The 21,970-nt window shown below is 45.9% G+C and overlaps 1 protein-coding gene across 1 annotated transcript in view; it reads left to right on the top strand.

Annotated features, from left to right (window-relative positions):
• Positions 1-21,970, top strand: part of LOC147895952 (E3 ubiquitin-protein ligase APD2-like) — a 93,411-nt gene that overhangs the window by 12,056 nt on the left and 59,385 nt on the right. The window contains exons 3-4 of the mRNA XM_087383243.1: positions 18,264-18,380; positions 18,986-19,082. Coding sequence (XP_087239369.1) covers positions 18,264-18,380; positions 18,986-19,082 — 214 coding nt within the window. The remainder of the gene's footprint in view (positions 1-18,263; positions 18,381-18,985; positions 19,083-21,970) is intronic.

Genomic DNA, 21,970 nt, shown 5'->3' on the forward strand with positions numbered 1-21,970 from the left:
CTATAATTGGCAATATTGGGCACCTTAGCCCTTCTAGGCTCGACTGCCTGAACACTGGTTTCAGGCTCCATTGGAGATTTACCTTTCTCTTCACGAGATGGTCTAGTAGACATACTATGAACCATTTTCCTGAGCTCAGATTTCCCTATATTTGCTTGTAACTGTTGCGCTAAAATCTGTTGCAAGGCATCCTCTAATAATGCAATTCTACCAGATAGTGTATGACTTGCTGGGCGTGACACTTGCGGGGTCGGCCGGACTCCTGACTCTACGGGATCCATCCTAGAAGCTTCTTCTTCAACTTCCATTTAGATTGATGGGTGTGTTTAAAAAAAGAAAAAAGAAAAAAAAAAGGAATAAAACACTGCCTAAAACTCTATTCACAAACTGCTTTTTCAATCTCAACCACAAAAGGTGTCTAAACAGGCGTAACCACTAACTGAAAATAGCTGAGAACCAAGATGAATATCTTTTCCCTATACTAGGGAAATATCTGCAATCTCAAATAACTCAAACACCGTGGGCAAATAAACTAGCATATGCCCCAACAAAATTTAAAAGGCATAGAAAGCTCCTTGGTTAGATTTCTGCTGCATGAAGAGATCAGCTAGTCCCTGTAAGCCACTCCCAATCTGTATTTATGATCTGTGCTGCAACCACCCCAGAAACAGCAATGATGCCTAGACCATCAGGCCCAAATCCTGCCTCCAATTCCTTCGATATGTTAGTGTTCTTGTATGGCAAATAGTGAGCCAGCTGCAATTGATGAGGGGTTTTCAGCTTCAAGAGAGACAAAGAGCTGAAGCTAAGTCTATTGCACATAGCTCTGCGGACTACCAGGCCCAATAGCTGAGCCCACAACTAGCAAAGCCATTTGACTATTGTAACGCACGAACTTTGCGAAGTAATTGACCTACGATTCGAACGCCAACAACCATATGATGTTCCGCTCCAGCCTTTGGTATTACCCAAAGCTCCGCTAGCCAGTCACGATGCCATCTAGTAGACTGTGTGCTCTTGCAATCTTGCCTAATGACCGCCATCAACCCATAGGTCACATTGATTGAATTACCAGATAGAATTATATGAACTGCTCACGGACTCTCTCTAGCACCGTACAAAGGCAAGAATCATCAGCGCACCGCTTACCACCAAACTACCGTACGTAAGTACTAGCCCCGACTACCAACGGAATCACGATACATACAATTGCAAATCTAGCTTGTGCTCACAGGCCCTTGTAATCTCGTCTTCCACGTCTTCAGATCAATGACGAAAGATAACACCAAATCCCTCCAATCTCAATTCATCGTTAGTCTGTCAACTTGACGTGCAGCTTCAAACCACGACAATCACCAAACACTCTGCTTTGATACCAAAATATTACGATCACATTCTTTAACTCGCTTCACATCATCAGTTTAACAGTCTATCACGGGGCAGGCACACAGAATTTCCTCTAGCCAACCTTGGTGGTAGCAAAACTCTAGAATAGTCCACATACATGAAGGCTCTAGCTTGCAGATTCCACCAAGCCCCAGTATGCCACATGTCTACATTTGAGGGCATCTCCTCAATGCATCATTTACCCCTCTCTTGGGATAACATTGAAATCATTTGCCCCTTGGCACATTTAATGCATTTAGACCCCTTAGCCTTAGATCCACCTAGTCTTGTGCCATGTCACTCTCACCAAGGACCTTGATCTTACTTCCTTTTTGATCATTTACGTGAAGCCCAAACAAATATAATACAAACATTGATCTTTTATTGGAAAATGTCGACTGACCCTTCCGAGGTCATGTTGCCTCAACTTGAGCGTAACATGCAGCCCGTCCTTTTTCTCATCCAGCCTTCAAACCTTTTTTGGCAGTCTCTCTTGGCAATCCCACGTACCTTCATGCATGCCCACGTTGTTTGTTCTAGATGAATCTAGCCATGTCACCAGTGCATTAAACCACTCTAAAATTTTTTCCCGAAATCACACCCCAAGCATTAATTGGACCACAATTCTAGGCTTAGGCTCACACATCATTGCCAACATTTAACGTCCGATTGCTCACAGACCAACCACATAATCTACCTATCCCTGATACACATGAAATTTACATGACACCTCGAATACAAGAAGGAAACTACTCCCGTCATCATAACATATGACGTTAGGAACATGCATGAAAAACACATACTTGTAACCACACATGCACATTGGATACTTGCTCTGGGAACCCCTGGTACATCCACATTCCATTTCTTTATAACTTCCCACTGTTCCTGCAAAAATATTTACATTACTCACAAAATTTACATCAGTAGAGTTCAAATTTCTTAAAAAACATGGCTTCTTTGTGGTTAACTGCCCATCTCAATGCTATGTGTATGTACAAGTGTTTATCTTCCCTTATCTACAGAGTGCATCTTTCCACTGCTTTTTTTGTCTTATCATATTGCCAGAATACAAGGCTGCATGTATTCATGCCTCGCAGCTTGAAGAAAACATGGATAGTAATTCTTCAGAGAAGTCTTCATCCAAGAGATCCTTCAGTGTGTCTTTCACTAGCATCACTGGGTCATAGGTACTCACTTGCATAATTCTTACCAAGTATTTCTTCAATCTCAATCTATTTACTCTGTACTTGTGTAGACTACCATCAAGATTCTGCAACTGATATGATCCATTTGAAAACATCTCCTTCACTTTAAACGGGCCCTCCCACTTGGTCACAAATCTTGTCTTGAAAGTATGATCCAATTTGATATCATATTTAAGAATCAGATCTCTAATCATGATTCTTTTATCCTTGTATTTCCTATTTACCCTCTATTGATTTCTTTCTTGAGACAAGACATAATGCTCCACTGATTTGATTTTGTCCTTCTAGGCTTCTTGCATATCCAACAACCTATTTTCATACATTTCATTGGGTTTGTCATCCAACTTCATGAGCGTTTGAAGGGCTTGAATCTCCACTTCCAATGGCAATAAAGCTTCCTTCCCGTAGATCAAATGATAAGGAGAAAACTTAGTTTCTTCCTTCATAGCAATGCGATATGCCCAGAAAGCCCATGATCTGCCAAGTCCTAACTCATCTCAAAGACTCTCATCATCTTTCCCATTATCCCTTTAAGCTCACCATTAAAATACTCATCCATGGCATTACATTGTGGATAGTGTGGAGTGGCATACCTGTGCTTAATTTTTAGCTTATCACACAGAAGATCCACTAATTCACTCCTAAACCCTGGTTCTCTATTTGAGACTATTTCTAGAGTTACATCAAAACGACATCAAATTTCCTCATAACTGAACTTACACACCGTCTTTGCATTTACAGCCTTCACAATATTTGCCTCTCCTCATCTAGATAGATAATCTATTGCCGTCAATGAGTAACAATTCCCTCTTGCTGTCATAGGCATGGGTCCTATCGCGTGCACACCTCACTTTTCGAAAATATTTAAAGCAATTAGAACATTCCTTAATTCCGGATAAATAACTCTATTCTCCATTTGCTGACATTGGTGACAAAATCTACACTAGTGTCTCACATCCCGTTGGAGAGATGGCCGTATGTAACCTTCAGTTAGAATCTTCTTTAGCATAGTTTTGAAAGCAAAATGATCACCACAAACTCCTTCATGATTTGCCTCAAGTATATGTAAAATCTCCTGTTGCATTGGTATCCTTCTGAGTATCATGTCAATACCTTGCATGTAAAGAACATCATTTATCAAGTGATAAGGTTGATAAGGCAATTGTTTTATGCTTGGAGCTTCACGCATCTCTTGGTTCAGCAAGAAGCAGCCTACAGTGGCCACATCCAGTTGTGAAAGAAAGAAAGAAAAAAAGAAAGAAAGAAATTTTATTAGAGTCTTCGGAAGACTGATGGGTCTATGAGATTGAAAAAAAACCTGATACAAATCACAGTAAGGGTGGAGCTACTAAACGAGTATCATCACCCGTGTTGAGTCTTAAGTTTGATCATACATAATCAAATACATCTGAGTGACAATGAAAAGAAAAAAAGACTGGAGCAGGAGCAGAATCCTCCGTATGTCATGTCGCCCTGGTTGGTGCATAGCCGGTGATGGAACGTTGGCGTCTGTTAAGGGGTGCTGTGCGTCTCGGTCTCCTAGAGGAGGCTCGATGCAAGACCAGAGCCATCGTGACTCCCGTGGGGCGTGCCCCAGGTCTAAACAATGACGGGAGGTCCCCTAGAGTGATCTGTGTGTCCCCTCGATGCCTCGTGTGTCGTGCTATGGTCGTCGGGGTCTCTATCACGTATGTGTCTAGAGACTAGACGATCAATATCACTCGATGGGAAGAACTCTGTGATTCTGCTTTGAGAGGTGTCTGGTGGTGTGGCCAAGCCCCGTCGCCTGAGTAAGTACTCTCTGTGTCAGACCCACTCATGAATGAAGGCCGCTAGGCATCTCTGATCTGGGTAGGTGAGGAATATGGAAAGGAGCTCGAATCCGTCTCTGAAGAGACAGTGGTAGCGACCTCGGATCTCGTAGTATACTGGGCACCTGAAAATAAAATACTTCTCCGACTCGACCTCCTAGCAGTCGCACAATGTGCATATGCGATGCTCCCTAGGAATCCCCTTTGCTCTGCCGCTCTTTATGTGGAGGCGGTGTGACGATACCCGAAACTCTCCGATGGAGATCCGTAGTGAGTGAGGCATGTGAAGCTCAGTGTACCCCGGTGGCGTGATGAATCCCTCCTCCGAAATACGAAGACAATGATCTTTGTAGAAGCTCAGCTTCACTGGAAGCTCCCTTGGCTCCAACCAGGTCCTGAAGGTGTGTAGCTGTAGGAGATCCTCTCGAATGACTTGGTTGCTGTGTGGCCCGATCGGGATGGTGTGTGGGAGTATCGGAGGGGCATCCAAACTGTACTGAAAAGGAGATATCCAATCGATGTGAAACCCCAGTCTCACAAACCATTTGTGAGTCCGTGCATATCAGCCTCGCTCGTCTCCCTCTGCTGCCAACCTCATGGAGGAATCGAGAGCCAACCATGGCAACCTCTGTCTCTTTGATGTGCAGTCCCCATATGATCTAACCCGCTGTAGATATGTGATGGTCTGAAAGGTTGCATCTAGCTGGAGTGGAGAAGCACCAAACTCGGCCTGAATGATATGATGTGATACAGATGGTTTCCCCCGAATCATTCGTGAGAGCATAAGGATCTGCAGGCGCTCCACTCATGTCCACTCTACATCTGACATGTCAGGTCTCCAACAAGGGTTGTCATACATACCGGTTGGTCGGACTAAGGAGTCGAAGAGAAGAGCCTTGGTCTGAGGGTCCTGGAAGTGGGAGTGGAAGCACTGAGTCTCTAACTGAGCCAATGAGGCATATCCCCTGCTTAGTTTGGTCTGCATTGTTGGTCTCATCGTGAAGGTCGGGTCGGAGAAGATGACCCCCAAGTAAGTGTATAAGGATATGATCTCAATTGGTGACCCACCGAAAGTGAACTGCGTCCGATGCATGTTTGCTCGAGAGGTGTTAAAGATCATGACCTTGGTCTTGCCAAGGTTGACCTCCAAATCATGGGATAAACAAAAAGCCTGCAGTGCGTCCAGGTGTCGCTGGAGCCCCTCGGGTGTCGATGATAAGAGTGCCACGTCATTTGCATAAAGAAGAATCTTGATGATGATCTCGACAAGTGAGCAACCGGTCCCTTCGGAAGTCCCCATGAAAGTCTCAAGCTCATCGATGTAGAGGCCAAATAGGGTTTTGGTGATAAGGGACAACCCTGTTTGACCGCTATGGTGCTCAAGATCTCATCTGTCCAACCTGCATCTGTCCGAACTCTGCCTGAGACTCTCTCATGAAGTGCCATGACTGCCCATATGATCTCCTAGTCAAATCCCAGTGCCTGTAGGCGTGTGATGAGTCGAGCTCGAGGTACTGTGTCAAAGGCTTTGCGAAAATTCACAAAGCAGTAATATACCCTCTCCTTCCGTGATCTGGCCTCCTCTATGACACTCCTGAGTGTGAGTATGTGATCCATAGTCCCATGGTCTCTCCTGAAACCGGCCTGACCCTCTGCTCTGAGCCCTCTCATCTCTGCGAACAGGTTGACCGAAGCATCCAATATTGCTGTATAGATCTTGGACATCACATGTCCAATCATGATAGTCCTGTAGTTACTTGGGTCCATGGGATCCCCTGCCTTGTGGATGGGGGTGATGGTGTTGAGTGTCCAAGTGTGGGGGAAGCCAAGGCAAACATCGTCATTGAATAGCTTTGCTAGGATTGGGGCTAACGTGTGGATCCCATATGCGATAAACTCAGTGCATAGCCCCTCATGGTCCTTAGCTCGGCCATTGTGCAGTTTCAATGTGGCATCCTTGACTCCCCCTCTGGTGAACACGTGCAAGTGGTGGGGCGATGTGTGTGTATGAGATCTGGAGTAGGCTAGTGTGGGACATCATAAAGATGGCGTGCATACGTATGCCAAACTGTCGTGTCGGTGAGGGGTGATGGAGATGTACGCTCAAGGAATCTTCGCCAAAATTCCTTAGAGTTGCTGTTGTACAAGATGTTCAGCAGCTCCTCCTAGTTTTGATGAAGAAATGCTTGCTTCTTCCGACGTACGAGACGTCGATACTTGCGTACCGTGTCTGGTGTGTTCGGGAGGTGACACCTGGTGTCATGTCGGAGTTGTTGGCAAAAAGCCTTGCACTCCGCATCGTACTAGTTGTTGCAGGGTACAGAACCAAGAGGTGGTGGTCTAGTGGACCGTGTGGTGTGGGGAAAGACTTGGAGGGCAGCCTCGTGGAGTGTGCGACTAACCAAGGCAGCACGGTTCTCTATGAGTGGTATGTGATCGATGTAGGTTAGGAGTCTATTTAGGCATCCAGAGTAGGCAGGGGAGAGGCTATGATCAAAGTGTATGTCGTGGTAGGTGCCGTGCGTCATATGTGGTGTGTATGGTGTGGCTAAGCGTGAGGTGGCGATAGTGAAGAATAGATATGTGTGATCAGCTCTTGGAGGGAGTGGTGCTACGGTGAAGTCGGTGATACGTGAGGTGAAGGTAGGGGATCCCATGATGTAATCTACTACACTAGTGGCTCCCCCATGTGGGAAACAAGTAAAACCACTTGAGGAGGGCCATAGATCAAGCTCGTTGTAGATGATGAGATCATGCATCTTGCCCAGGTCAAGGAGTGCGTGTCCATATGGTGTAACAGGCTCGTGTCGGTCCGATGAGATCCTGGTCATACTTGCTCCGTCTAGGTCCATGTCTGGTAGCATGATAGAGTCGTCTCGGAAGTCCAGGAGTGGTGCCTGGCGCGTGCTCATCCTGGCGTTGAAGTCCCCAATAAGGAGAACTTCCCCGTGAGCTGAAAGGTCCAGGATATCCGGATGTAAGGGTTGCATATGGCGATGTCTCACCCTCCTCTCGCGAAACTGTGGCGAAGTGGGATGTGTCTGGCGAGAAGTAGCATATTAATGAAAAGGTCATGAGTGGCCGTGCGTTGGATCCGGATCCACATGAATCGGAGTGTGCGTCCTTTCTCTCAACGGAGATGGCTCCAGCGAGGGAAGACCTATACAATACTGTGACCCCGCTTGATCCTCGAACTCATCCTGTATCCCTCGTCTCATCTTTGAAGGCTGACTCCCATGTGTAGCCACTGACTATTGGTAGTGGACGCTCTGGGCTCTAGTGTGTCTCAGTGTAAAAGACTATGTCTCGTCCTGTGTAAGATTCCGAGAAGTTCCCTAGGTTTGACCATAAGGTACCATTACAGTTCCAAATGGTGTAGGCTAGGGTCTCGGAAACCTGAGTCTCATAGCCCCCGTCCCCCTAGGGGGCACGGGTGGGAGCCCGACGAGTACCGGTCAACAACCTACCGTCTCGGACTACGGTCCATTTTCCCTCCTTGCGGGCAACATCTTGTTGCTGGAGAAGAACTTGGCGCTCCTCAATCTGTAGTGGTGTCAAATCCTCATCCATGGATAGGGTGGGATGCTCTCGTAGAGTGGTTGGACGTCGGAGTATCGCTAGTTGAGCATGTGAATCTGTGAAGCGGATGACTAGGGGTTGTTCTCGGTTGGGGTCTCTCCCAACACGCCATGCCCCCTCTATGCTGTGGTCGGGGACCGCCATGGTGGTGGTCACAAAGGTGATCGCCTCCGCCATGGGCGTCGTCGTGGTGCTGGTGCTGTCTTGCGTGATCCCTCGTATCCGGATGTTGAGGGCCTTTAAAGCCCTTTGCTGCTGCTCCTGTATGGTGGCTGAAATGGTTGCCTTTAAGGGCTCCCGTTTCGCCACGTCCACCCATCTAGTCATCTCTGCTATAGCTGACTGAATCGTGGCTATCTATGCCTCCATCTCTATGACTGGGGTCCCTCCAGGCGTTGCTCTCAGGGTCCTGAGCTCCTCTCGGAGCTGTGTGATGTCGTGTCTGAGCCCCTGGATAAGGGTGCCTTGCTTGTGTATAATGCGGACCTGCTCTTGGGTGTATCGGGCCTGCTCCTGAGTGTAATGTGTCAAATCTGCCTGATGGGCCCGGATGTTGTGTATCTCAGCCAATAGGGAGTCTCAAGCATCTGGTGGGGGCCTAAGATATCCTGGTTCGGGTGGGAATTGGATCTTGAGACGGGTTGGAATGAAGGTGGGCTGACATTGTATTGAGCGTGGGGACAACGTGATATGGGCGGGGGAGTGGTGTGTAGGAGTAGCGAGGCTGGACGAGGCAATGAAGGGTGGCTAACTCAAAGGTAGAGGGGATACGAGGGAGAAGTACTGTGGAGCCGTGGTTGATGGGGCTAGTCCTGGTGGGAATTGGATCTCGAGACGGGTTGGAATGAAGGTGGGCTGATGTTGTACTGAGCGTGGGGACAACGTGATCTGGGCGAGGGAGTGGTGTGTTGGAGTAGCGAGGCTGGACGAGGCAATGAAGGGTGGTTGACTGAGAGGTAGAGGGGATACGAGGGAGAAGTACTGTGGAGCCGTGGTTCATGGGGCTACTAGGGAGGAGGCCTATGATGATGATGCAGGAGAGGGGGGAGGGGAGAGGTGGCATAGATGATGAGGTGGATGTGGATGATGGTGGTAATCATAGAGGTCGAGGCTGTGGTGAGCGGCATGGCCTTTGGGTGGGTCTCTTTCTTTTGGGTCGCGGTGCTGTCCACTGTCAAACCGCTCCGGTTGCTGCGTTTGTTGAAGTCTTCCAGGTTGAGTTGCTTTTGTGTTTTTCCCTTGTCACTGTTCCCCTTCCCCAACTCCTCATGTATGCATACTTGGACCGAAGGGTCTCTCGCCTAAGTGAGTCCCCTGTCCTCTTCCCGCTTTGTCCTACATTATGGGGGAGAGAAGGCAGCGGGGAGGCAGTGGGTGAAGGAGTTGCCGGCTGGTGGGGTGCAGGAGGGCAGAGCTGCAACAGAAGGGGAGGATCGGAAGAGGCAGCGGGCGACGGGAGAGGCAATTGTAGGGAGGCTAGGAGGGAGCTGTAGGGGGCGAGTCTAGGTGGGTAGGGAGGGAGTGAGGCTAGGCAGGTGAGGGCGGAGCAGCGGGTAGGGAGGGAGTGAGGCTAGGTGGGTGAGGGCAGAGCAGAGCTGGAGAGAGAGAGAGAGAGAGAGAGAGAGAGAGAGAGAGAGAGAGAGAGAGAGAGCCCGATGAAGGGGGTTGCAAGGCAAGGCTGCTGGGGCGGAGCTGCAGCTAGGCGATGGGGCTGGAGGTCGAGCGGGAGCAGCAGAGCGGGGAGAGTTGGAGGCTGGCGGAGTAGTCTGTAGGAAGCCTCACAATGGAAAACCAGCTAGAGTAGCTGAAGAGTACAGAGCAACTTTCACAGCTACAGTAGAGTGCATTTGGTGTCACGGGGACGTGATGGCGAAGTGATTAAACTAACTGCCACAGAATTTGGCCTAGGGGTGCCAGGCCAGGGGCATTAATTAATGTCCAAAGGGTACCTATTATTCAATGTGCAACAAGTGCAACTCCTAGTGCTATTAGCTTGGTCCTATTCTCTAGGGTCATTGATTTTGTTCACTAGGGTCATATTTTAAAAATTGACCCACTAGAGGTCCTATTTACTAGGGTCATGACTTAAAAAGTGACCCCCTAGGGGCATTAAATTCCCACGTCCAATTTGCCATGTGTCCTGAGTGTGTGCATGCTTGGGCTCTATGCTTGACTTGTGGTGCCTGTGTGTCCCATCTGGAAGCACCTGGAAGGTCTTGGAGCCCTTCCCTATCCTACCCTGCTGTTCTGGGTCTTCTTCTCTACCACATGAGTCTTTTGGAGAAGGTGGCGGATTTTTGCAGCTCTCCCCTTGGTGGCTGAAGACGTTCTTGGTGATTTCCCATTGGTGTTTCCTGCTGCTGGCATGCTCCCTGGGCCTGGGCGTCTCTATTCTAGGCGTTTTCTGAAGCTTTTCTTGACATTCTTTGTGACACAATGCTTCCCTTTCATTGTTTGAAGCCATATTTTTGATCGCCTATCTTCTGGCTCCTGTCTGAGGCTATGTGCACTGAATTCTGAGGTTGCCAGGGGCTGGAAGCCTCACTATGGTGGACGAATTCATGGCGGATTGATTGCTGGTTGCTGGGCGACTTCTCTTGTGGCATTTCTGGTGCTGGAAGGCAGTCAAGGACAGTTCCCTCCTACCAGAGTCTGCTATCTTCTGGTCGACCATCTTTCGAGGCTGTTTCGAGCTGAAACAGGCTCCATTTGCTGGCCGAACTCTTGTCTTCTTCTTCTGCTTTGTGCAACTGCTACTCTTGCTGAGTTTTGGAAGGTTGGATGCCTTGCCATTGGCCTGGAAGAGGATTGGGACATTGATTGCGATACTCTCTTCTTGGGGAAGTAGTGGCATGCCTTAGACTCAGTGATGGCTTTGATTTGTGTGGATGCATTTCTTGGCATGATGTTGGGTTATTCTGCTTGTGATATGCTTGGCTACTGAAGGGGACCAAGAGGATAGTACTGGGAGTTGGTCACTTGCACAGCCATAGGTTGGCATTGTACAGGGTTGCAACTGCGGGTGAGTTCAGGAAGGGAGTCCCTTGTAATTGAACTAACCAGTGAATAAATAAATATTGCAAGGGGCGCCAAGTTTTTGGGGCCAACATGTGTCACTGTGTATGCTTAATGAGTAGGGGCATTCTAGCCTGCCTTGTTTTTATGATTCAGTGATGCTATGCTGTGGAATTGTATGCTCTGAGTATTGTGTTTGGGCAATGGCAATGGAACATGGTGGTTGTATTATGGTGTTGTGAGAAAGTAGAGTAAGATATACTGCCCTTTGATAGTCAAAGGCTGGTTACAGTGGCTTCATTGCTGGGACCCTCATCAAATCATCCAGAGGAGTCCTCGGGCAGTTTGGGTAGAGAAAGTATCTACTGATTTTCCTTGGTACAGTCACCCATTGCCTTTAATATGGAGCATATAAGGCCTTGTTATGATGCAGACTTAGAGTTTGAGCCAGAGCAGCAGTCAAGGGGAGCATAGCCTGTACAAGTTTTAACTCAGCTCACTCAAAGCTTTGCTGAGATTGTCCATAATCCAGCTCTATTGCCGAGGGCTGATACACAGCCTATATAGGATCCACAAATGTATGTGGAACAGCCACTACCAGAGCCACAGACACATGTGGTACAGCCACTCGGAGTGCCTCCGAGGCAAGGACCAGATGCGAATGAGCATGGCAGCAATGTTCAAAATATGCAGCAAGGGCAGGAAGCCCAACCACAGCATGTGGTTCAGCCAACACACTTTGGTGGAGGATCTCTATTTCAGGCCATGACCTCACAGCCAGCCCTAAATCCTATGTATGCTAATGTGGGGATACAACCTGGAATGCAGGGGGGCAGTCCCATGGTGTCTCACAATCAAGTAGTACCACTTGTGCCACCAAATCTTGTTGTGGGGAGTGCTATACAAGCTGCAGAGGGACCCCAAGGACAGCAGCCTCCTTATTTGCAGCCCCCTGGCTATGATCATTTGGAACCCATGCTTAAGATGAAGGATTACAAGGAGGGAGGGGCAGCAGTAAAATTTGAGACCTTCAATGGACATGCAGATAGGATGAAGGCTCTTACCTTTTTCCAGCAGTTTGACTTGGCTTATGTTGGAGGCTACTTCACAGAGTCCTAAAAAATCAGTAAGGTAGCCACATTCCTCAAAGGTTATGTGATGCAGTGGTGGTCCAACCTTCTTCTTCAGAGGCAGACACCTGTTACATGGGTTGATTTCAAGCAGGTATTTTCAGCCACATGGCTTACCACTACATTGGAAGTGGATGTCATGACTCAGTGGCATAATTTGAATGCTAGGGAATGAGGGACTATCGCACAAAGACACACATTTCCAACATGTCACAGTTGATAGAGAATGCAACCACAGCTTACTCACTCATGCAGGGCAGAGTCTCAGGTTTTAAAAGCAACTTTAAAGAGCACAAGAAACCACAGCAAGCTGGAAAAGTACCTTTCAAATCAAAGTTTGTGCCAGACCAGAGAAGAAAACAGCAGCCCTCTTCCCTCACCTTTGAAGAGAGGAATAAATTGTTTGTTGAAGGAAAGTGTTTCCTTTGCAAAGAGACTGGTCACAGGGCAGCAGACTGTCCTATTAAGAAGAGAAAAGAACCTGCAGCAACTCGGGCTGAGTCTAATCAGGGCACATGAGAGGATCCCAGGGGCAAGAAACCCAAGCCAAGTGCTGGCCACATTCTTGGTATCATTGGGGGTGAGCATGATGAGAAGAAGACAGAGATGTGCAGAGCATGGGGCAAGCTACGAGATCAGCATTGTTTGTACTTCTTTGACTCAGGGGCGAAAGCAAATTTCATAACACCTGAACTTGCAGCTCAGTTGGGTCTTCGACCAGAAGGAGATTGACCCTCTTTGTGGGGCCACACATGATAAGAAACTTACCTTGACTTATAGGGGTAAAACCCAATTCATAAATGTTAACATGAAAGTGGAATCAGTCCCAGTTGTATCCGCTTCGGCGATTTCCTCCATAATGAAAAAGCATCTTTCAGCATATTTGATATTTGTAAAAGAAAAGGAACCAGTGAGGATGAATCTAATTTCTCCAAGCTGGAAAAACAGCAAACTGAGTTTTTATTTCAGTTTCAAGATTGTTTCTGAGATGATCTTCTGGAGGAGTTACCTCCTGAAAGGCCAGAAGATCATACCATTGATATTATTCCCAGCATCTCTCCACCAAACCGACCACCATACAAAGTTGGTGTGGCACAACAGGAGGAGATCATGAGCCAAGTGAATGAATTACTACAGAAGGGGCTGATTCAGCCAAGTTCTTTTCCATATTGTTCTCCCGTTCTACTGGTGCAGAAGAAGGATGGATCTTGGAGAATGTGTATTGACTACAAGGCTCTGAATAAGATCTCTATCAAGAATCGATTCCCCATTCCACGCATTGATGATATTTTGGATCGATTGGAGGGATCAGCCATCTTCAGTTGCATTGATTTGAAGAGTGGTTACTATCAGATACGTATCAGGCCTAAAGATGTACACAAGATTGCCTTCAGGACTACTTTTGGGCTTTATGAGTTTCTTGTCATGCCATTTGGTTTGACTAATGCTCTCGCTACCTTCAACTGCATGATGGACCGGATTTTCAGAGAGCACATAAAGTTTGTGGAAACATTCTTAGATGATATTATTGTGCACTCGAAGGATGAAGAGGAGCATAGGCAACATTTGGCAGTTGTATTTGCAGATCTCAGGAGACACAAGCTGCTGGTGAACACTAAAAAGAGTAGTTCTTCATGCTAGCGATCCATTTCTTGGGACACATCATCTCACGGGATGGAGTAAGGATTTACCCTGCCAAGATAGAGGCAATCAAGAATTGGCCTCCATTGAAGAACCTACATGAAGTCCGTAGTTTTCTTGGCTTGTGTTCATATTACAGGCGGTTCATATGCCATTTTGTTGAGATAGATTCACCTTTAAATGCTTTACAAAAGAAGGTAGTGTCTTATGTTGGGGGAAGAAAGAAGTTGCAGCATTCAATGAGCTGAAGGAAAAACTATGCTCTGATTCTGTTATCATTTTGCCAAACTTGCGAAAGCCTTTTGTTCTTCAATGCGATGCAAGCGGCAAATAGTGTTGGTGGAGTTTTTATGCAGGAAGGTAGAGTGGTTGCATATGAGAGCAGGCTGCTCTGAGATGCTGAACACAACATGAACGTGTATGAGCAAGAATTGGTAGCTGTAATACATGCTCTTACTGTGTGGAAGCACTATCTATTAGGTGTTAATTTTTATGTGCAAGCTGATCACCAATCGTTGCGGTACTTTCTCACTCAGAGAAAGTTGTTAGAGAAGCACATGAGATGGGCAAACTTCCTTTCCATTTTTCATTTTCAGATTGTTCATGTGGCTGGAAAGAAGAATGTAGTGGCTGATGCACTTTCCAGAAGGCCACGTACAGAGGCTATGTCCAAGAAACCACAGGTATCTGCAGTTACTATTGCCTATCACAATGAGCTAGATGCCATGAAAGAGCAGTATGCTACAAATGATGCTTTTGCACGTATTTATGATCAGCTTATGGAGGGCAATTGGCTTAATCATTATACTCTCAAGGAGGGATTTATGATGATGCATGGTAAGTTGTGTGTGAAGCAGCCATTGAGGCATAAGGTAATCATTGAAAGTCATGCCCCATCGTATGTAGGACATAGGGATATTGAGGCTACAATCAAAGTAGTGGAGCACTACTTCTATTGGCTTTCTCTACAGAAGGATGTTGAGGCTTATGTTAGGACATGTATCATTTGTCAGAAGGTGAAGTATGACAAGCAGAAGCAGCTTGGTTTACTTCAACCTTTGCATATACCAGATAGACCATGGCAGAGCATTGCTATGGACTTTGCTTTTGATCTGCCTCGCACTCCTATTGGTCATGATGGCATATGGACTATAATTTGCAGATTTAGCAAACAGGCTCACTTCATTCCAATGAGGAATAAGATTACAGCCGAGTAGATGGCAAAGGAATTCTTGAAGTTTATTTTCAAGTACCATGGGATGCCTGAGTCTATCGTGAGCAATAGAGATCCACGGATGACCAGTATGTTTTGGAGAGGTTTGTTTGATAAGATGGGTACCTAATTGCTGTTTTCATTTTCATATCGTCCTTAGACTAATGGCCTGTCAGAAGAGGCAAATTCTACAGCATTGGATTTGCTGCGTTGTTATGTGTTTGAGCACAAAACAAAATGGGAGCAGTATTTGGCATTGATTGAGTATGCATACAATAACACAGTGCATTCTTCCACTGGTAAGGCACCGTTTAAAATAGTGGAAGGTGGGAAAAAGGTTCCTCCTATTTTGCATACAAAAGAGAAGATATTTGTGGTTGATCCGTATGTGGAAGACTTGCGGACAGCGTATGAAAAGGTTAAGTATGCCCTTCAACGCAGCCAGGACAAGCAAAACAGAGCTGCAGATAAGCATTGCAGGAACCTGGTCTTTAAGGAAGGTGACTAGGTATTGATGCGTTATCTTAAGGCACGTCTCAAGAGCAAGAGAGGGAGGTAAAGCTGTATACCAAGCTGAATATGAGGTACTATGGGCCCTTTCAAGTTCTTGAGAAGATCAATGAGGTAGCTTACAGGCTAAAGTTACCTGAGAAGTGGAGCCATTCACAATGCTTTCCATGTTAGCTTGTTGAAGCCTTTTCATGGAGAAGTTTCACAAGATATGCCAGTTGAAGAGCAACGTGAAGTTGATGAGCAAGATGAATCTTGATTCCTGAGCAGATTGTGGCACATAAGGATTGGAAGGTTAATGGTAGAGTTTCTAGACACTATCTAGTGAAGTGCAAGAATTATCCTGCAAACAATGCGATCTGGTTGGGAGGAGAATGAATTGGCAGATTCACCACAGGTTTTGCAGCTCTACCTTGAGGCATTTGGTCTCGAGCCTACTGCGGTAGTGGCTCATTCCGGTCCAGCAGAGCACAGGTCTGCAGCATTACTGGATGTTCAAGGAGGGGGGGGGGGTAGCACCTCCGCTCCCACAGTGCAGACAGGCTCACAGGATATCTAGAGTTCGCTTGGTGACATTGCGGTTCTACCCGAGGCATTGATGTTGACAGTGTTTCTGCTATGAGACTTCTATGATGAGTGGTCTTGACACTCCAGATAGTTGATACACTACTATATAGATGGATCTGCAGTCCTACCCTATGTGAATTGTATTCTTGTACTTCATGTGATGTACTATGGATTATGGGCTGTTTATGCCTATTGTGATATTCTTCTATGTTTTTTGTACTTTTGGGACAGCAAACCTGATAGTTTGTTGTTTCAAGAGGGGGGTATGTCATGGGGACGTGATGGCGAAGTGATTAAACTCACCGCCACTGAATTTTGCCTAGGATGTTAGGCCAGGGGCATTAATTAATGTCCAAAGGGTACCTATGATTGAATGTGCAACAAGTGCAACTCCTAGTGCTATTAGCTTGGTCCTATTTACTAGGGTCACTAGTTCTAAACACTAGGGTCATGACTTAAAAAGTGACCCCGTAGGGGCATTAAATTTCCATGTTCAATTTGCCATGTGTCCTGAGTGTGTGCATGCTTGGGCTCTATGCTTGACTTGTGGCGTCCGTGTGTCCCATCTGGAAGCACTTGGAAGGTCCTGGAGCCCTTCCCTACCCTACCCTGATGTTCTGGGTCTTCTTCTCTACCAGAGGAGTCTTTTGGAGAAGGTGGTGGATTTTTGCAGCTCTCCCCTTGGTGGCTGAAGACGTTTTTGGTGATTTCTCCGTGACAGATCTTCTCCCGTTGGTGTTTCTTTTTGCTGGCATGCTCCTTGGGCTTGGGCGTAGAGATTCAGGGCCTTTTCTTAAGCTTTCCTCGACATTCTTCGCGACATAATGCTTCCCTTTCATTGTCTGAGGCCATATTTTTGATTGCGTATCTCTTGGCTCCTGTCTGGGGCTATGCGCACTGACTTCTAAGGTTGCCACGGGCTGGAATCCTCACTTTGGTGGACGAATTCATGGCAGATTGATTGCTGGTTGCTGGGCGACTTCTCTTGTGGCTTTTCTGGTGCTGGAAGGCAGTCAAGGACAGCTCCCTTCTGCGAGAGTCTGCTATTTGCTGGTCGACCATCTTTTGAGGCTGTTTCGAGCTGAAATAGGCTCCATTTGCTGGCTGCACTCTTGTCTTCTTCTTTTGCTTTGTGCAACTGCTACTCTTGCTGAGTTTTGGAAGGTTGAATGACTTGCCATTGGTCGGGAAGAGGATTGGGGCATTGGTTGCGATACTCTCTTCTTGGGGAAGCAGTGGCAAGCCTTGGACTCAGTGATGGCTTTGATTTGTGTGGATGCATTTCTTGGCATGATGTTGGGTTATTCAGCTTGTGATATGCTTGGCTACTAAAGGGAACCAAGAGGATAGCACTGGGAGTTGGTCACTTGCACAGCCACAGGTTGGCATTGTGTTTGGGGCCAACGTGTGTCAGTGTGTATGCTTAATGAGTAGGGGCATTCTAGCCTCCCTTGTTTTTATGATTCAGTGATGCTATGCTGTGGAATTGTATGCTCTGAGTATTGCGTTTGGGCAAGGGCAATGGAACATAGTGGTTGTATTTTGGTGTTGTGAGAAAGTAGAGTAAGATATACTGCGCTTTGATAGTCAATGGCTGGTTACATTTAGCTTCGCAAGCTACTTGTAGATCTTGATATTATTCAGCCCGACTGTACTGCGATCTACACCGATAGCCAGATTGCTTTGGCGGTTGCTAGAAACTGAATGTTTCATGTGATGATCTACCATATGATGGACAATTCAGCTACCACAGCATTCAAGAAGGAGCAATTCGACTCTTCTCAACAATATGACTTGAGGACTATACTGTCCATAGTACTCCCTAAACTTTGTTGGATACATTACTTATGCCAAGCACCATGATTGCCATGTTGCAGTGAATGTTACATGATGGAGAGTCATCAACATCGTAAATGTATTCAAAGCTTTTTATCTTACTTCTATCAATCAATAACATATTGTATCGGTAAATGTGGAATATCTTTGACACATGTGCCTTGCTATCGTATTAGTAAATGTGGAAATATCTCTGACACATGTGCCTATCTGTTTTGTTTACTGTTTTGAGATGATATCATGCTGTTTACCTTTTTCAAGAAAAGCAAGCATGCATTTTTATATTTATTCAGTAGCCTAGTCTCCTTGGTCAAATTGTTTATAGCTATAAACATTTGCATTTTGCTTATCTGGTTACATGGTCCAGGTTGCTGATGGGCAAGCAGGTCCAATGCTTTATGGATTCACTTCTGCTCCTCCTCTTCAATCCAAAGCAACATGGAATGAGGTGCATGATATAATTGTGGCTCCACATCATGTTGAGGTAAACGTTTTTCCATTTGGTTTTCTTGGGGTGCACAATAAATGTTGACAGTATTTATTTTTTGTTTGGTTTAACTATTTGACCACGAATGTATTATTGTCTTCCACCGAGTAAATAGATATTTCTTCAGAGGCAGCTGTAACTAGGACAAATTGGATGTGGATTAACCTGCTCCCTAAGTCTAGCATTCATCATGACTGAGTTGACCTTTACTTCTGAACTCTGACTGAAAGTCTGTATGAATACCTTTTTATAACGTATGTGTGCGCATGCACCCATGTGTGCTCATTTATGAGATTTATATGTTCATATGATGGTTCCGACTGACTGTTTTTGACTCTGGGCAATTGTGCTGATGCAAAGAACTATGTTTTGATTGTACAAGATGAACTAGGGCATGTTCCTAGATTCATCTAGATACATGAAACTTCAGACACGTTTTAATGGGCTCTTTTCACGCGCAAGTCTTTTTCTCAAAGTTATGTCACGACTGTTAGTAATTTCCGGATGCTTGTTTTATAAAAGGAAAAAAGGAAGAACAGATGGCAGGAATCATTTTGTTTTTCATTCTTTTGTTTTGTTGTCTTTTTGGGAATTTCTTGCAGGCTTCTACAATGTGGCTGAACAAGGGGTCGTTTCTAAATGTGACCTGTTCCATCAAGATGCCAGGGGTTGCAAATGTTGTCATAAAAGTATTAGAAGGTTAGAGTTGGACAGCAACAGTACTTAACTATTTGAGAGACCTTGCGATGTTTCAAGGCAAGAAGAAGAAGATATGAGTCTAAAAGAATGTACAGCAAGGAAGATCTAGAACGATGTATTTTCTCCTCTTATAATGTCAATAAATTTAAGGGTTTCTTTGTGTGCATGTCTACCCAATGTCACTGCTATGTCTTATATGGGTGCCGAATATAAAACCTATATGGGTGGCCCATACAAGTGTAAGGGCCTATCTCTAACAGCCATACTATTTCGTGGTATGAGGCTCATGGTAATGAAAGGGAAAAATATGCTAAGTTAATGCCCCCCCCCCCCCCCCCCCCCTTACCAAAAGAAAAAAAACACCTTCCCTTCCACAACTCGGCCTCTTTTTCCCGCTTCTAGTCTTTCCTGTTTCTTACACACGGGTATCACAGCAATGCTTTCGGCACCTTGTCCAAGCCCATCTCTCTTCGTCTTCCCAATTGCACATTCAGCCCATTTAGCCTTTTCTGAGCTCCTTGCTTCTTGATGAACTGCTCCCTCCTTCCGGTCTCTCCATTGAGCTCTGAGTTTCCCGCCCCACATCGGGGGGGTAAAGGATGCCGTAATGAAACTTCATAATGGCTGAGCGAAGGATTATGAGAGACTATGCACTGAGTTCATTGAATATGGGATTAACCTCCTAGCCCCGATCTTAGCAAAGCTCTTTAATGAAGCTATTTGTTTGGGGTTTCCACGCACTTGGACCATTAACACTATCTCACCCATCCACAAGGCAGGGGATCCCATGAGGCCGGAGAACTACAGGACCATTATGATTGGACATGTCATGTCCAAGATATATGCATCAGTACTTGATTCCAAGGTCATCAGATTTGCGGAGTGTCGAGGACTTAGAGCAGTAAGAGGACTTAGAGCAGCAAGACATGCCGGATTTCGGCGTGATCATGGAACCATGGATCACGTTCTCACCCTCAGATGTATCATCGAGGAGGCGAGGGCACGAAAGCAGAGGGTTTATTGTTGCTTTGTGGATTTCTGTAAGACATTTGACATAGTTTCGAGAGTCCGCCTCATATGGGCGTACATGATTTGGGTTATGACTAGGTCAACTTGGGTAAAACCAAGGTTATGATCTTCAATACATCTCGAGCCGTCATGCGTTAGGAGCAGTTCACATTCGATGGGTCACTTGTTGAGATAGTTTCATCATACACTTATCTTGGGGTTGTCTTTTCCGTAACCATCTTCATTATGAGACCCGCGATGCAAGCACGCTTTGACGGAGAACCGGAGTGAGTAGGAGTAGGGAGTGAGGAGACACACACACAGTAGTCACACACTAGTGGGTGGGGATAAACAATGAGTGGTACCTCCCCAAGTACACACACTAGTATATATATCTGTGGATAAGACTAGGACCACTAAGTACCTAAGTACAATGTGTACTTAGCGTACTTAGTAGTACTAGAATAAAAACTGTCACAGGGTGGCCAGTGCCTTTACCCCAACAACCTCCCACTTAAAGGCAATGTGCCCATAAGAGAGAGTAAAGAAAAAACAGCAATATACATCATCATGTACAAGACCAATTGGTCTGCTTATCCTATACCCATAAGCCGTCTGCAGTGTGCAAACCGCTCAGCAGCCAATCCTTTGGTCAACAGATCTGCTGGATTGTCATCAGTGTGAACTTTCACAAGCTGAAGTTGCTTGTTCTCAAGCACCTCCCTGATAAAATGATACTTCACGTCGATGTGCTTCGTCTTTGCATGAAAAACAGGATTTCGTGCCAACTGTATGGCACTCTGACTGTCACAATGCAACAATGGAGTATCACTAGAGTAGCCCAAATCTGCCACTAGCCGAGATAGCCATATAGCTTCCTTGCATGCCTCAGTGGCTGCAATATATTCAGCTTCTGTAGTAGACAGAGCAATGCACTGCTGCATTCTAGATACCCACGACACTGCACCTCCAGTGAAAGCGAAAACATATCCGGTAGTAGACTTCCGGGTATCAGGGTGACCGGCATAATCAGAGTCTGTATAACCCTGCACTTTTGCATCTTGACTGCCGAAACATATACACAGGTCCTGTGTACCCTTCAGGTATCTCATGACACCTTTCACTGCATCCCAATGCTTCCTGCCAGGTTTAGCCATGTATCTACTAACCACTCCCACTGCAAACGCAATATCAGGCCTGGTTGCAACCATAGCATACATGAGACTGCCACACGCTGATGCATACGGAATCTTTGACATCTCAGCCCTCTCGGCATCTGTCTGAGGGCTGTCCAAAGCACTGATTTTCACATAAGGAGGCAATGGAGTACCAATACTCTTCCCCCCCTCCATGTGAAATCTCTGCAAGACCTTGCCAATGTATTCTTCCTGAGACAAGTATAGCAACCGCTTTTCCCTATCCCGAAGTATCCGCATGCCCAGTATATGGTTGGCATCACCAAGATCCTTCATATCAAAGGTTTGGTGCAATCTTTTCTTCAAGGCATTGATCTCCTTATGAGATTTTCCAGCAATCAACATATCATCCACATACAAAATGAGGATCAGTAAACTGCCATCTGAAGCTTTCTTGGTATACAAGCAGTGATCAATGTCACTTCTCCTATAACCTTGGATTTGCATGAATGTATCAAACTTATGATACCATTCTCTGGGTGCTTGCTTAAGACCATAAAGACTTTTCTTCAGTCTGCACACAAGCTTCTCCTTTCCCTTCACTGTAAAACCTTCTGGCTGCTGCATAAAAATCTCTTCATGTAAATCACCATGAAGAAATGCCGTCTTGACATCCATTTGGACCAAGTCCATATCTGCATGTGCAACCAATGCTAATACAGTTCTGAGAGTTGTCATCTTAAT

Source organism: Dipteris shenzhenensis, chromosome 12 (genome assembly GCF_047967505.1).
Source record: "Dipteris shenzhenensis isolate YYH24624 ecotype China chromosome 12, Dip_SZ_1.0, whole genome shotgun sequence".
In the NCBI taxonomy this organism is placed as follows: Eukaryota; Viridiplantae; Streptophyta; class Polypodiopsida; order Gleicheniales; family Dipteridaceae; genus Dipteris; species Dipteris shenzhenensis.